This window comes from Procambarus clarkii, chromosome 60 (genome assembly GCF_040958095.1).
Source record: "Procambarus clarkii isolate CNS0578487 chromosome 60, FALCON_Pclarkii_2.0, whole genome shotgun sequence".
Classification (NCBI taxonomy): Eukaryota; Metazoa; Arthropoda; class Malacostraca; order Decapoda; family Cambaridae; genus Procambarus; species Procambarus clarkii.
This window is the reverse complement of record NC_091209.1, coordinates 14,176,831-14,191,629: the sequence shown is the minus strand read 5'-3', so window position 1 is coordinate 14,191,629 and position 14,799 is coordinate 14,176,831. Positions and strand designations below refer to the sequence as shown.

General features: G+C 41.4%; 3 protein-coding genes across 3 annotated transcripts in view; 1 reads left to right on the top strand and 2 right to left on the bottom strand.

The window, feature by feature from the left end:
* Nucleotides 1-14,799, top strand: part of LOC123751289 (actin, muscle) — a 242,720-nt gene that overhangs the window by 164,702 nt on the left and 63,219 nt on the right. The window lies entirely within an intron of this gene.
* On the bottom strand, nt 473-3,819 carry LOC123766838 (actin, muscle-like). Its single transcript, XM_045756235.2, has 2 exons — nt 3,786-3,819; nt 473-1,688 (listed from the first exon to the last, which is right to left on the bottom strand). The coding sequence occupies exon 2, from the start codon at nt 1,668-1,670 to the stop codon at nt 540-542; it is 1,131 nt and encodes a 376-aa protein (XP_045612191.1). The 5' UTR covers nt 1,671-1,688; nt 3,786-3,819; the 3' UTR covers nt 473-539.
* On the bottom strand, nt 8,193-11,210 carry LOC123766839 (actin, muscle-like). The gene is made up of 2 exons (XM_045756236.2): nt 11,136-11,210; nt 8,193-9,582 (listed from the first exon to the last, which is right to left on the bottom strand). The coding sequence occupies exon 2, from the start codon at nt 9,562-9,564 to the stop codon at nt 8,434-8,436; it is 1,131 nt and encodes a 376-aa protein (XP_045612192.1). The 5' UTR covers nt 9,565-9,582; nt 11,136-11,210; the 3' UTR covers nt 8,193-8,433.

Genomic DNA, 14,799 nt, shown 5'->3' with positions numbered 1-14,799 from the left:
ATATTTGAATATAATACTAAAGGTAGGTAAGTTAAGGTAATTATCAAGGAGAAAGCGCAACTCTAGTTCGACTATGTATCACTTGGAAAGAATATGAGGAGAAAAATTTGGGATTGGTCGGGGGAAGGAATGGTGCTCAACTATTTGAACCATCGGGGATCAAACAGCGACCTGCAAGATACGATTTTGTCGCTGTACCGACCAGTCCAAGTGGTTAGATAATCCTGTTACTAGGTAGTTAATTATGATCAATGTAAGTTCAAAAATAGAATGAGATTTACTTATTACTTGTATATAAACAAGTAAATCGTTACTTGTATATAAAAAACTTATTACTCATAAGAATGCCTGTGTGGGACACGAGATAACCAAACTACAACAAAAGCAAATCTTTATGATTTTCAATGATAAAAGATGCAGTAAAAAATGCACATTGCAGTTGCAATAAAGAGGAATAACTGATATGCAAGAGTATTGTAAGGTTATTATATGTATTTTTCCTCTCCACACCTAACATTACAGTATAATTAAAATTCATCCTAGAAGCATTTGCGATGGACGATGCCTGGTCCGGACTCGTCGTACTCCTCCTTGGTGATCCACATGGACTGGAAGGTGGAGAGAGAGGCCAAGATGGAACCACCGATCCAGACGGAGTACTTACGCTCGGGAGGAGCAATGATCTTGATCTTGATAGTGGAGGGAGCCAGAGCTGTGATTTCCTTCTGCATGCGGTCAGCAATACCAGGGTACATGGTGGTACCACCAGACAAAACATTGTTGGCGAACAGGTCCTTCCTGATATCAATGTCGCACCTCATGATGGAATTGAAGACTGTCTCATGGATACCAACAGATTCCATACCCAGGAAGGAAGGCTGGAACAAGGACTCTGGGCAGCGGAAACGTTCGTTACCGATGGTGATGACCTGACCATCAGGAAGTTCGTAGGACTTCTCAAGGGATGAAGAAGCTGCAGCAACGCTCATCTCATTCTCAAAGTCGAGGGCGACATAGCAAAGTTTCTCCTTGATGTCACGAACAATTTCTCGCTCAGCCGTGGTGGTGAAGGAATAACCACGCTCTGTCATGATCTTTGTAAGATAGGCAGTCAAGTCACGGCCAGCCAGGTCGAGACGAAGGATAGCGTGGGGAAGACAGTAACCTTCGTAGATGGGGACGGTGTGGGTGACACCATCACCAGTATCGAGCACGATACCTGTGGTACGACCAGAGGCGTACAGGGACAGCACGGCCTGGATGGCCACGTACATGGCGGGGGTGTTGAAGGTCTCGAACATGATCTGTGTCATCTTCTCACGGTTGGCCTTGGGGTTGAGGGGAGCCTCCGTCAGGAGGACTGGGGACTCCTCAGGGGCAACACGCAGCTCGTTGTAGAAGGAGTGATGCCAGATCTTCTCCATGTCGTCCCAGTTGGTGATGATGCCGTGCTCGATGGGGTACTTGAGAGTCAGGATACCTCTCTTGCTCTGGGCCTCATCACCGACGTAGGCGTCCTTCTGACCCATACCGACCATCACACCCTGGTGACGAGGACGGCCGACGATGGAGGGGAAGACGGCGCGGGGAGCGTCGTCACCGGCAAAGCCGGCCTTGACCATGCCGGAGCCATTGTCCACAACCAAGGGGCTCACGTCTTCGTCACACATGGTGGAGTGATTTCAGATCTGAAAAAAATTACTCATGAAATTTCACCTTACTAGAAAGAACGTCCAATTATTGTTAAGTAATATTACCCATTTATATATGTATATACTAATATTTCCAGTAAAGTTCAATAACCCCCATATCTTATACGGTCAGATATGGTATATATATATATATATATATATATATATATATATATATATATATATATATATATATATATATATATATATATATATATATATATATATATATATATAACTGAATATACACAGGGCCTGAAAGACACCTAGTTTGTACCCATAAGCAAATTTGTACAAGGTGTTCCCCATTCACTGGTGGTGGTAATGATGTACTCCATCTTCCGCTCCTGTCATTTGAAAGGAACTGAAGATGGCTTTCAATTCCATCCCATAACATCAATAACTTCACACTATATCTATGCAATAAGATTGTGAAATTCTATAACAGTCCCACAAGCGTGAGATTCTTTGTACTTTATTATTTTTAGTTGGGGGACAATGATGGTATAACCAACTCTCAAATAAGTTTCCCTGACTTTCGTACTTTGCCAGTTTTATTACGCTCTCTTAGCCACACCTCTCGTCCCTGTGTTTTGGCTTTTTACTGACCGAGTATAGTATTGACCTGTTCTTGTTTCCTCGTCCTTATGATAACACCTGTGTTAAACGTGTCGTGCAGATAAAGAAACTCATCTTTGGAGAAGTCATTAATAATATAATTTACCTGGACGTATGAGACAATACGAAGGATGATTCGTTCACACAAAACTCGTAATTAAATTTCCCTGTTCTTTACACACAGAAATCACAATAGCGTGATGTATCAAATGAACAAATGAATAAGATCCAAGTAAGTTAGGTACAACTTCTGGTTTCAACTCTTTTGACCATGTCGTAGTTCAGTCAATTAAAGCAGCGTCTGGGATGATCTCGGACGTAGGTTCGAATCCTCGTCACGGCCCTTGTGGATTTGTTCCCTGTTCTTTAAAAAATATATAATATATGTATAATATGAACGTTAAATGTATTATTTGATTTAGTATGCGATATCAGATAATTCAAACATTTTGGATTAGCATAACTTTTAGTTTAAGCAAAGTACAAATATTGTGATTAGTATCAGCACTGGTCACATATACTGATGACTGCTCCTATGTCTAGCCAGCCTACCCCCTGTCACCCACACCTTATCTATCTGCCAAGTTTTATATTTAGAAATTTGTGAAAGTACTTGCCAGCACTTGGCGTGGCTGGCACAGTCGGGCTGGAGGTGGTAAGAAAAGTGTAGCTGTGGTGGGGAAACCATATATGAGGGTGGAGAGGTAGGTGGGTGGAGTGGTAGGTGGGTGGAGTGGTAGGAGGGTGGAGTGGTAGGTGGGTGGAGTGGTAGGTGGGTGGAGTGGTAGGTGGGTGGTGCGGTAGGAGGGTGGAGTGGTAGGTGGGTGGTGCGGAAGGTGGGTGGAGCGCCCGCCAGCACTCCCGTAAGGTGGTGGGTGTGGCACTTTAGGGAGAGAGGCGAGCCGCTCTCACTGTATAGCTCATCTTAAAAATATTTTTTTTTCCCCATTGTGAATGTGAAAGCAATTTGTATTTGGGTTTATATTCCTTTTATATTTTTAATAAATTGATTGTGTGTTTTAATTTGGTTTTGATGGTATTCATAAATATGTTGTTTGAATAGTTATGCTTACATGCATAGGCAATTTAAGAGCAAAGCGAACAGTAGCGTTTGGTTTGGTCAGAAACCGATTCCAGCAAACAATGATCACCCATAACAATGTTGACCAGACCACATACTAGAAAGTGAAGGGACGACGACGTTTCGGTCCGTCCTGGACCATTCTCAAGTCGATGAGAATGGTCCAGGACTTGAGAATAGTCCAGGACGGACCGAAACGTCGTCGTCCCTTCACTATCTAGTGTGTAGTCTGGTCAACATACTTCCGCCACGTTATTATGACTCATCGACCCATAACAATGATTAAATCGAGTTCCCTTTGGAACTCTCAACTTAAACTTGGGGAAAAAAAAGTGAGAAATTTTCCAAGTCGAATATTTTCCACCAAATAACACAAGTCACAGAGAGGCACGTACGCAGTCCGGACGTATCCTGAGCCTGAAGTACACTGAGGGCTGGGAGTGCTTGTATGCACTTATATACCCATCCGGATACTCCCGCTTACTACATGTCATTTTTCACTTACAGTCGTTTTGGATGGTTGGTAAGGTAATGTCTCCCCCAATATGGCGTGTGGGAACATATTGCCTTCAGCTCGTTAAAGCTTATCACGTTAGTATAATTTAAATTTAGCGGTCGGAGGCCAGACTTGGAGTTCTAATTACAGCCGTTATTAATCATCTCGCTTGTGTTATTTTGGGTCGGGGAGGAATCATTTGTCTGGCCGCAGAAGGGGAAACATGCGCCCTCTACCAGTTATTGTTGTCAGACTCAAGGTGACTTTCACATCCAAATTGCATGTGTATATATATATATATATATATATATATATATATATATATATATATATATATATATATATATATATATATATATATATATATATATATATATATATATATATATATATATATATATATATATATATATATATATTATTCCAGTACAATATGAAAATACTTTCAGTTTACATAATACCATTTTTTAAGCTTTAATGAAGCATGACCCATAGGACTTGAGGACTTCAACCTCCCAGAACAAAAGGACTCCAGAACCCCAGGACAACACACTCCTGTCAGTAGACTTCATCTACCACTTTTGTCTCCACTTTGAAAGCAGATCTTAACCATCTTGTAGCTATTTTGAGCCTTGAATGCATTTCCTGCCCTATTTTTGTATAATGCGGACGTTTTCAAATGTTGCTTCTCATTCGTGTGTCAAAATAATTTTGTGTATATATATATGTGTATGGTAAGCTATATGGTAAGTTTTGTATATATATTTCTGGTAAGTTACAGAGGTCCCAAGACAGCCCTGAGGCACTACACATACAACGGTTACCCATTCAGACTTAATTTATGGTAACTCTACTTTCTTTTTTAAATAACCAAGTTCTACCTGAACTGAGGCTAACCCCTCCCTCCCCCCCATCCCCATTCCCCAATACTATGTTCCTCCACCTATCAAATGGGTCTTTCATAAGGCACAGTATCCAAGGTTTTGCTAAAGTCGAGATATAGAATATCACGTTCTTTTTCATTTATCAACTGCTTGAGATATATAGGAATGAAATGAGAGTAATGTAATCAATTACGAGCGGAAATAAAATCATGCAGTGAATCCTTTATTGATCTGTGTTTTTTTGTATTCAAGATGAAAACGAATGGCTTTTGCGATTATCGATTCAAGCAATTTTTCCACCAGTGACTTCAAGGGAATTGGCCAATAGATCGTCGCAAGTGATCTATTTCCTCTCTTATACAATCGGTATCACCTTAACCCTCCACGATTGCAGTACTCTGCTCGACTCTAGTGATTATTAGAGTTTTGATTAATTAAACATGATAATGATTAATTAAACGTGATAATGATTGATTAAATGTGATCATGATTAATTAAATATGAAGAGAAGAGCTCATTAAGTTCAGTTCTACATTCTTCAGAAACTTGGGCAGGTCAGAAAGGCTGGGGAGTAAGGAAGGTCAAAGGTCAAGACGACAACTTTACTCGGCTCGTTAAATGGCGCCGGTGTCCTTATGAAGAATGTGTCTCTATAGTTCGTAATGTTGTGGCGACATCACATTCTTTGCTATTAAATCACTAACACATAGATCCTTAGAAAAATATTTATACATTTTATTTATATACGTTACTGAGCATTGGAATTCTTCTCTTGTAGCAAGCAAATGTGTGTGTGTGTGTGTGTGTGTGTGTGTGTGTGTGTGTGTGTGTGTGTGTGTGTGTGTACGTAATTGGTATTGCAGGGTATAGCTTCAGCTCCGGGTTTATGACATTCTTGCAATCAGTCGTTAACTGTAATGACACCAGAACCTTTGTCGTATCATCTTTTACAACTCAAGCCCGAAACGCTGTGCGTATTAGTGGCTCTAGGCATAGTATGGGCTAGCTCTATCTAGAAATCCAACATTCTGTTTGTAACTCATCTTGTATGTATGTATGTATTTATGTATTTATGTATGTATGTATGTATGTACTTTTACCCGAATAAACATTTATATATTTATTATTAACTGATTAACTGTACATGGAGGTAGCCCCAACTATCCTCCATTCCAATTTGTTTATTTTGGTGTATATGTGTGTATTACCTAACATGTTTTTTTTTCCCCTGGCAGTATGTAGGGCCAAGCATCTTTTCATGGGCATGACCATTCAAACTGTTTCGTGTCAGATCTGCATTTTAAACTGTGACTTGAGGCAACCTTTACTATTTTCAGTGCAATTTCGTTCAATTTGCTTACTTCACTGAGGTTGAAGATGTATTTCCTTGCTTCTCTATGGCTCATCTGCGCGTCTAGCATCCATGCGTCCCCTTAATAAGTTACTGCTCATTCTAAACATTCTGCAGCTCTATATCAATACATCTAAGTATTTTATATATCTGGATCATATCCCATTTATCATTTATTCAGATGACATTAGGTTCAGCTCCCACAGTATATCCTTGTAGCGCAGCCCTCTCAATTTTGTGTCGGTTGTGCGAGCCAAGACACAAAATGGTATGTATGGTGGTAAAACAAAATGGTATGTATGGTGGTAAAACAAAATGGTATGTATGGTGGTAAAACAAAATGGTATGTATGGTGGTGTGTGTACTGGATGTGTGATATACCTGACACGTGTGAGCATCACTGCGGACCCCACCCTGTCCACGCTGTTTAGCTGTGTCTCTCTCCATCATTAGGGGAGTGCCGTTGGGGGGGTGTGACGATGCCAATCTTTTTGCTCGCAGTCTCCGGTGGAATGTTCTTCCCGAGGACCGTCTTCTCCACCGTAGAACGAAGCCTTAATATGGTAAGTGTCAAGACGTTAACTCTATACACCGAATAGGGGGGTATCCCGCTTCTCTATATATGGTATACCAAATATATATATATATATATATATATATATATATATATATATATATATATATATATATATATATATATATATATATATATATATATAATATATATATAATATATATATATATATATATATATATATATATATATATATATATATATATATATATATATAATATATATATAATATATACTATATGTTAGCTGTATCCTTGCTAGCTGGTCAGTAAACTATTGTGGTGGATTTAATAACCCTTCCGAGGTTGATAATTCTTAAGACAACCATAAAAAAGTAGATATTATGTCAAATTGAAACAGTACTTCTGCGCCCCTCTATTTGCTGTTGATTCATGATGCTCTTTTGTAAGATGCAAAACTACTTTTGAAGTCACTGAGATGAGTGTGTGAGTGAGGTACTATGCTCAGATGAGTGTGTGAGTGAGGTAACATGATAAGTTGAGTGTATGAGTGAAATATGAAATGAGTGTGAGATAGCATGATGAGTTGAGTGAGATAATGTGATGAGATGAGTTTGCGAATGAAACAGCATGATAAATCCAGCGTGTGAATGAGAAAGCATGATCAGATGGGTGTATGAGTGAGATGTCATGATACGTGAGTTAGACAGTATGCCAAATCCCCGGAGCACCACTATGGTATCTATGCCATGGACTAAGATCAATCCAGCTCTTGGTCCATGGCATTCAGTATTCACTCCACAATACCGTGAACACTAACATTTCATTCAACAAGCTTAAGGATTGCAGTGTCCGATTTCCTGTATGACGAGTTGGATACCATTTATTGAACTGGTAGTAATCTGTGCTACCCCGATTTTTGTTTAACGTAGCTCTAACATTGCTAGAAAGTAATAACTGTGACGGTCTATAAAATGAATGTAGGCGAGGAGTCACAATAACGTGGCTGAAATGTGTTGACCAGACCACACATTAGAAAGTGAAGGGACGACGACGTTTCGGTCCGTCCTGGACTATTCTCAAGTCGATTGTGACATGAGAATCGACTTCAGAATGGTCCAGGACGGACCGAAACGTCGTCGTCCCTTCACTTTCTAGTGTGTTGTTTGGTCAACATAAAATGAATTATGTCTACCATACTTTCCTTTGAAAACATAGTCTGTACATCGCTATTAAAGAAAGTTAATTAAAATACACATATTTTAAATTATACCGAAAGTGATATTATTATTATATATATTACATACCATATACAGAATGGAGATCTGTTTATATATATATATATAACAAGCAAATAAAGACCAGATATATAAGGTAAAGCAACATGTTAAAGATCACACATCCTATTGACTTGTCTAATCCATCAATAATCCTTGGGTGTACTGTTGACAATGATGTACAGATGTACATCATGTAACGTGGATCAATAAGTGAGTCTCACAACTAGTTACCTTGCAGGAAGAAATAAACCCCACTGTAGCAGTTTAAATATATATATTTCTGTCTTTTATAATAGTACAGAATCAATAACAAGATTCTTGTAACTCTTCCCGTGGAAGTCTTGTCTGAATATGCTATACAATCTCAATAAGTATATAGGAAATCTAAAAAATGTTTTATAAAAATATTTCCATTGCAAAAATATCACAAATGCATAACGATAACAGATGATAAATAGAAGAATTATACATGTGATATGTGTAATACAAGAGAGAAACCTAGAAGCATTTGCGGTGGACGATTCCGGGTCCGGACTCTTCGTACTCTTCCTTGGAGATCCACATGGACTGGAAGGTGGACAGAGAGGCCAGGATGGAGCCACCGATCCAGACGGAGTACTTACGCTCGGGAGGAGCAATGATCTTGATCTTGATTGTAGAGGGAGCTAGAGATGTAATTTCCTTCTGCATGCGGTCAGCAATACCAGGGTACATGGTGGTACCACCAGACAAAACGTTGTTGGCGAACAGGTCCTTCCTGATATCAATGTCGCACCTCATGATGGAGCTGAAGACGGTTTCGTGGATACCAACAGATTCCATACCCAGGAAGGAAGGCTGGAATAGAGACTCAGGAGCACGGAAACGTTCATTACCGATGGTGATGACCTGACCATCGGGAAGTTCGTAGGACTTTTCAACAGAAGAAGACGCAGCAGCCACACTCATCTCATTCTCGAAGTCGAGAGCAACGTAGCAAAGTTTCTCCTTGATGTCACGAACGATTTCTCGCTCAGCCGTGGTGGTGAAGGAATAACCACGCTCAGTCATGATCTTTGTAAGATAGGCAGTCAAGTCACGGCCAGCCAGGTCGAGACGAAGGATAGCGTGGGGAAGACAGTAACCTTCGTAGATGGGGACGGTGTGGGTGACACCATCACCAGTATCGAGCACGATACCTGTGGTACGACCAGAGGCGTACAGGGACAGCACGGCCTGGATGGCCACGTACATGGCAGGAGTACTGAACGTCTCGAACATGATCTGTGTCATCTTCTCACGGTTGGCCTTGGGGTTGAGGGGAGCCTCCGTCAGGAGGACTGGGGACTCCTCAGGGGCAACACGCAGCTCGTTGTAGAAGGAGTGATGCCAGATCTTCTCCATGTCGTCCCAGTTGGTGATGATGCCGTGCTCGATGGGGTACTTGAGAGTCAGGATACCTCTCTTGCTCTGGGCCTCATCACCGACGTAGGCGTCCTTCTGACCCATACCGACCATCACACCCTGGTGACGAGGACGGCCGACGATGGAGGGGAAGACGGCGCGGGGAGCGTCGTCACCGGCGAAGCCGGCCTTGACCATGCCTGAGCCATTGTCCACAACCAAGGGGCTTACGTCGTCGTCACACATGATGAATTAAAGTCAGATCTGAAAAACATATATTTGGTTACCGATATAAAACTGATGATATATATTTTTGCACAGTGCTGGTAAATGTTTCAGGAAAGATGCACGAATATTTAAAAGAAAAAACATTAAAATGCATGAATTTTGTTACGAAACACTTGGGAAAATACGAAGAACTAAAAAGTATCTCGACCAGAAATATTAATAGGCAGGTAGAACTTTTGAGTTCATCATGGTCAAGTTGGTAATGCGTGTGCTTGGGGAGCTCAGTGGCCTGGGTTGCACCCTATCGTATCATTCACGAGGCCTCAATATTTTATCATAGATATATCACGTTTATGTGATTTCATTGTTTATGTATGCTTTACCAGGCATTAGCTGAATTGTGCTGTACAATAAGTTGTGTCATGTAGTGTTTGGGCCAAACAAAACAATCATGACACCGACAATAATAATCATAGAAATTTACAGGCAGTAAATTTTATTGTGTATTTGACGGCAGCGTGTAGTGAAGAACCCCATTACCTAACACCAATGTGTATGCGGGTTACATGTAAAACTTAGATAAGGTACCAGATCGGTTTTCCTAGAGTCCTAGTGCGTCTGGGCGGGCTCCGGGTTGTGTAACCTCTAGCATGGCGTGGTCCAAGGGTACGGTGCGCGTCCGTGGTGACCCAGAACGCGGGTTCTATCCCCCGTCCTGCTCCACAAGTTTTCTCGTAGATATTTCACGTTATTGTGACTTCCTTGTGGGTAGGTCGTAAAGCGTTTGATACTTGATATTAGTCAAATATCAGGGTATCTAATGGGTTTGTAGTTGGCCAAATAAATCTCACTACAACACAACGGGATACGATGTGTTGGATACGGTGATACGATACGGGATTTTATAGGTATTGAAGGCATATAACAATGGCAAGACTTTACTGTTGACATTTCCCAAAGACTTCCCCAGTTGAGGCTTGTCCTTATGTGGTGTTTCTCTTCACGTCTCTGACGGTAAGAGACCTGGATCGTTATTATTAATGAGGATTATTTCCTCAGAATTCACTGGGAGAATCTGTGAAGTATGGTGGAGTTAACACAGTACTTCTCTGAAGGGCTTAACTTATACGAGTCTATTGAGTTGTAACACCGGAAGAGACTTAAGATTGTATCATATAAAACATTTATTTGAGTGACTGCTCGTAGATATTGAACCCTAAATACGAAACCGAAAGGTATATGATCAGGCACCCAACCTACGAATCAGAAAATAAAGGATTGACGATCTTTCTGTTCGTCGAGACCATTATCAAGTCCTGATAATGGTCCAGGATAGACTGAAACGTCCATAATCTGTATTTCCCTGTGTGTGGATTGGGTACGCCATTTTCAGCCCCGCTATTGTGACTGATTGTCTGCTTATATGATCAGTATGAAAAGTTTCGCAGAAGAACAGCAGTTTTATATGTTATTAACTCCTGTGGTGTTTTCTACTACACTGTCTACGTCGCTAAGGTATACAAGACAGGCGCCCCCTGTCCTATATACTGTATAATAACCACACATTGTGGCCACGGTCGGGTACGCACACAAGACCTGACGTATCCTGAGTCTGAAGTACACTAAGGGCCGGCGAGGGCTCCTGGTCTCTTATATACCATCATTCTCTCTCTCTCTCTCCGCCACATCAAGTGAGACTTGTACCTGCTGGTTGACATTTTTGTCCCATAGCTGTTTTTGGCGTGTCACTGAACACTGTCATTCTTCCTGTGCTTGAAATAGAGAGCAAGGGGCAACCATTCCGTTTTCATTACTGCCAAAAAAGAAAAAAAAAGATATATAAAAACATGAGGCTGATGAGAAAACATGAAGTGATGTCAACTTTGTCAGTGATATCCTGCCAGAAAATGGGGACGTTAAGATATATTAAGAAATTGGTCATATTTATATATATATATATGCAGTTGGGAGTAATGCACATCATGGCATCCTAAAATGTAATGTTCCTGGCAGATGCCTAGAGACCAAAAAACAAGAAAATAAAATACTGATGATTAGAAAATATATGCAGGTGATAAACGGACTTATGAAAAGTTCAAAAGATGTTCAAAGTATGCCAAAAATGTATACGTTAAATGAAGATATATCATGTCACCATTAACTTACCCTAAAATACTGTTATGTGAAGTAAATGTGAGCGTGAGACGAAGAGAGAGAGAGAGAGAGAGAGAGAGCAGGAGGGAGCGGTAGGTGTTTGTGTGTGTGTATTAATACGCGCGTAATGAAGGGCTCTCTCTCTCAAGACACTGCACATTTGTCTCGTATACTATATGTATTACCCATAAACCGTGCATACGCGAGCGGGTCTGACAGTTATGTATGGGTCGACGTGCCGGCCCAGTTTACCCCACCCCTGTGGTACTGCAGGGTGGGTGTGAGGAGCCCCTCTGCCTCACCCCTTGGGTCTAGTCCGGCCGCATCTAGAATATCCTCCAGTAACACTATACACCTTAAGGAAAACTAACATGCAAAACTACAAGGAGTGCAAAATAAGGCACTAAGGAGAGCAGCAAAACACCGTCCACCATATGATCAGACAATCCAGGAGCTCCATGAACTCCTGAACATGCAGCCACTAAACATCAGACTACAGCACCAAAGCCACTAGGGTGTGGAACACCATCGAAAAGTTAGAAGATCGAATGCTTTAAAGATTTCTCTAAGACGCCCCGCTCCTACAGCTGGTGGCCCAAGATGAGACGCCCCACCTCCTCAGCTAGTGGCCCAAGAGCCTCGATGTACTCGATCAAAACTCAGCCCCACAATACGTAATTCCTAAATGAAATTTTGATCACAAAATCTTCCCTTAGCAAAAAAAATAATAATTAATATATACTAAAATAAAAGCCTTAAACAGAACATCAAAACATGTGTGAATTTACTGGGAGGATTTACTGGGCGCAATTCCTTAACTGTAGCCTCTGTTTTAAGGGGGGCCTCGTAGCCTGGTGGATAGCGCGCAGGACTCGTAATTCTGTGGCACGGGTTCGATTCCCGCACGAGGCAGAAACAAATGGGCAAAGTTTCTTTCACCCTGAATGCCCCTGTTACCTAGCAGTAAATAGGCACCTGGGAGTTAAGTCAGTTGTCACGGGCTGCTTCCTGGGGGTGGAGGCCTGGTCGAGGACCGGGCCGCGGGGACACTAAAAGCCCCGAAATCATCTCAAGATAACCTCAAGATAACCTCAAGAAGACATCCATATATACTGAAATACATGTAAAGAATCTCGTACTCCCAGCTCCCAGCCAAGAGAGAGCAAGCTTAGCTTAGCTGCCAACACATACACACATCGTGCCAGCAAGGTGGACAGCTCGTCTGTTATCATAACCCACTCTATAGTCCACATTTCTAAACTTTCGCTTCACCTGTGCCTCTTCATATTCCCCCCTTCCTCCTCCGAAAAATGGGTACTGTAGGGTGGGAGTAAGGAGCCCATCTATCCAGCCCCTGGTAATTACCAGAGTGTAATTACCTAAGTGTAGTTACAGGATGAAAGTTACGCTCGTGGTGTCCCGTCTTCCCAGTACTCTTTGTTGTATAACGCTTTGAAACTTCTGACGGTTTTGGCCTCCACCACCTTCTCACTTAGCTTGTTCCAACCGTCTATCACTCTGCAAAATAAAATTTTATAATATTTTTCGGCACCTTTGTTCCTTTAGCTTGAATTTGTATCCTCTTGTTCGTGAAGTTGCTGGTTTCAGGTATTCCTCTTTGTCAATTGGGTCTATTCCTGTTAGTATTTTGTAAGTGGTGATCATATCTCTTATTATTCTTTTATCATATAGTTTAGGCATGTTTAACGCCCCCCATTCTCCCCTCGTAACTTTTGTTCTTCAGTTCCGGAAGCCAGTTTGTAGCATGCCATTGCACATGTTCCAGACTATGTGCTTCTTGAGATTTGGGCACCACACAACTGCTGCATATTCCAAGTTTGGTCTCACAAATGTCATGAACTCTTTAGTATTTCACCATGCATATAATTAATAGTTTATTACAGTTCATCCATGGTGTACTGTAGCGTATGTTTAAGAGTTTCCTCTCTCGCACAACTGATGAATGAAACACCAGAAATCTCTGGTACTGGCGACGTCTGGCGAGCGACAACCATCAAACACTTTTCCAACACTTACACAACGCTCGTCATCTATTTTTGTCAATTGTTATTGCTTCAACTTAAGATTATCCTCTAACAATTTGTTTAATTTGAATTGTTATTTTTTCCCGGGGATGCTATGATATATTTTAAGAATATGCCTCTGTACAAACGTGGAACTTGTAGTACCTTTTACATAATCCAAGGACCTCTTGTTTTTAATAAGGGATAGAGCAGTAACCTTTACAAATTTGTTTTTAGAAACATGCGGGGAATAAATACAGAAAACTCGAAATCGCCTGCCTATCTTACCTTGCGATGATTTCGGGGCTCAATGTCCCCGGGGCACGGTTCTCGACCAGGCTTCCTGGTTGCTGGACTGGTCAACCAGGCTGTTGGACGCGGCTGCTCGCAGCCTTGATCGCTACTGTGCTTTTAACATTCACGAAATGTTGGCAGGTGCGCTGAGTGCTGAGGACTGAGGGGTCACGAGCTTAGCTAGAAGTCTGTCCTCTCGAATTTTGACGTCAAAATCCCCAACGGACGAACTATGATGCGCTATAAATTATAACGACTTGCAACATTTAGATTTTCCATGCGTGTGTCCATCGGTTATGTTAGGTTAGAGTAGGTTACCTTGAGGTGCTTCCGGGGCTTAGCGTCTCCGCGGCCCGGTCGTCGACCAGACCTCCTAGGTTCAGGCAATTTAGTACAGCATTTTTTGTCCGTTGAGACAACTCGAGAGGACGGGCTGAATATATTAGTTACAGTATAACACCGGTACAGTGATGAAATTGTCAGAGCTGAATGCACTAAATATATGAGAGTCACGATTAGTAGGACTCTAATGCTAAAAAATAAAAATTAAATACATCAATGTTCGAAATAGAGGAAAGAGTATGATGGTTATTGTCTTAGAAATAAGATATTCAACGTAATAATACACACCGCGTCTGCCCGAAACGCTATGTACTCACCTAGTTGTGCTTGCGGGGGTTGAGCTCTGGCTCTTTGGCCCCGCTTCTCAACCGTCAAATTATGTGTGTTAGTGGCTTTGTAAGAATGTAAGAACACTAATGTTATGTACTTTCACAACCCA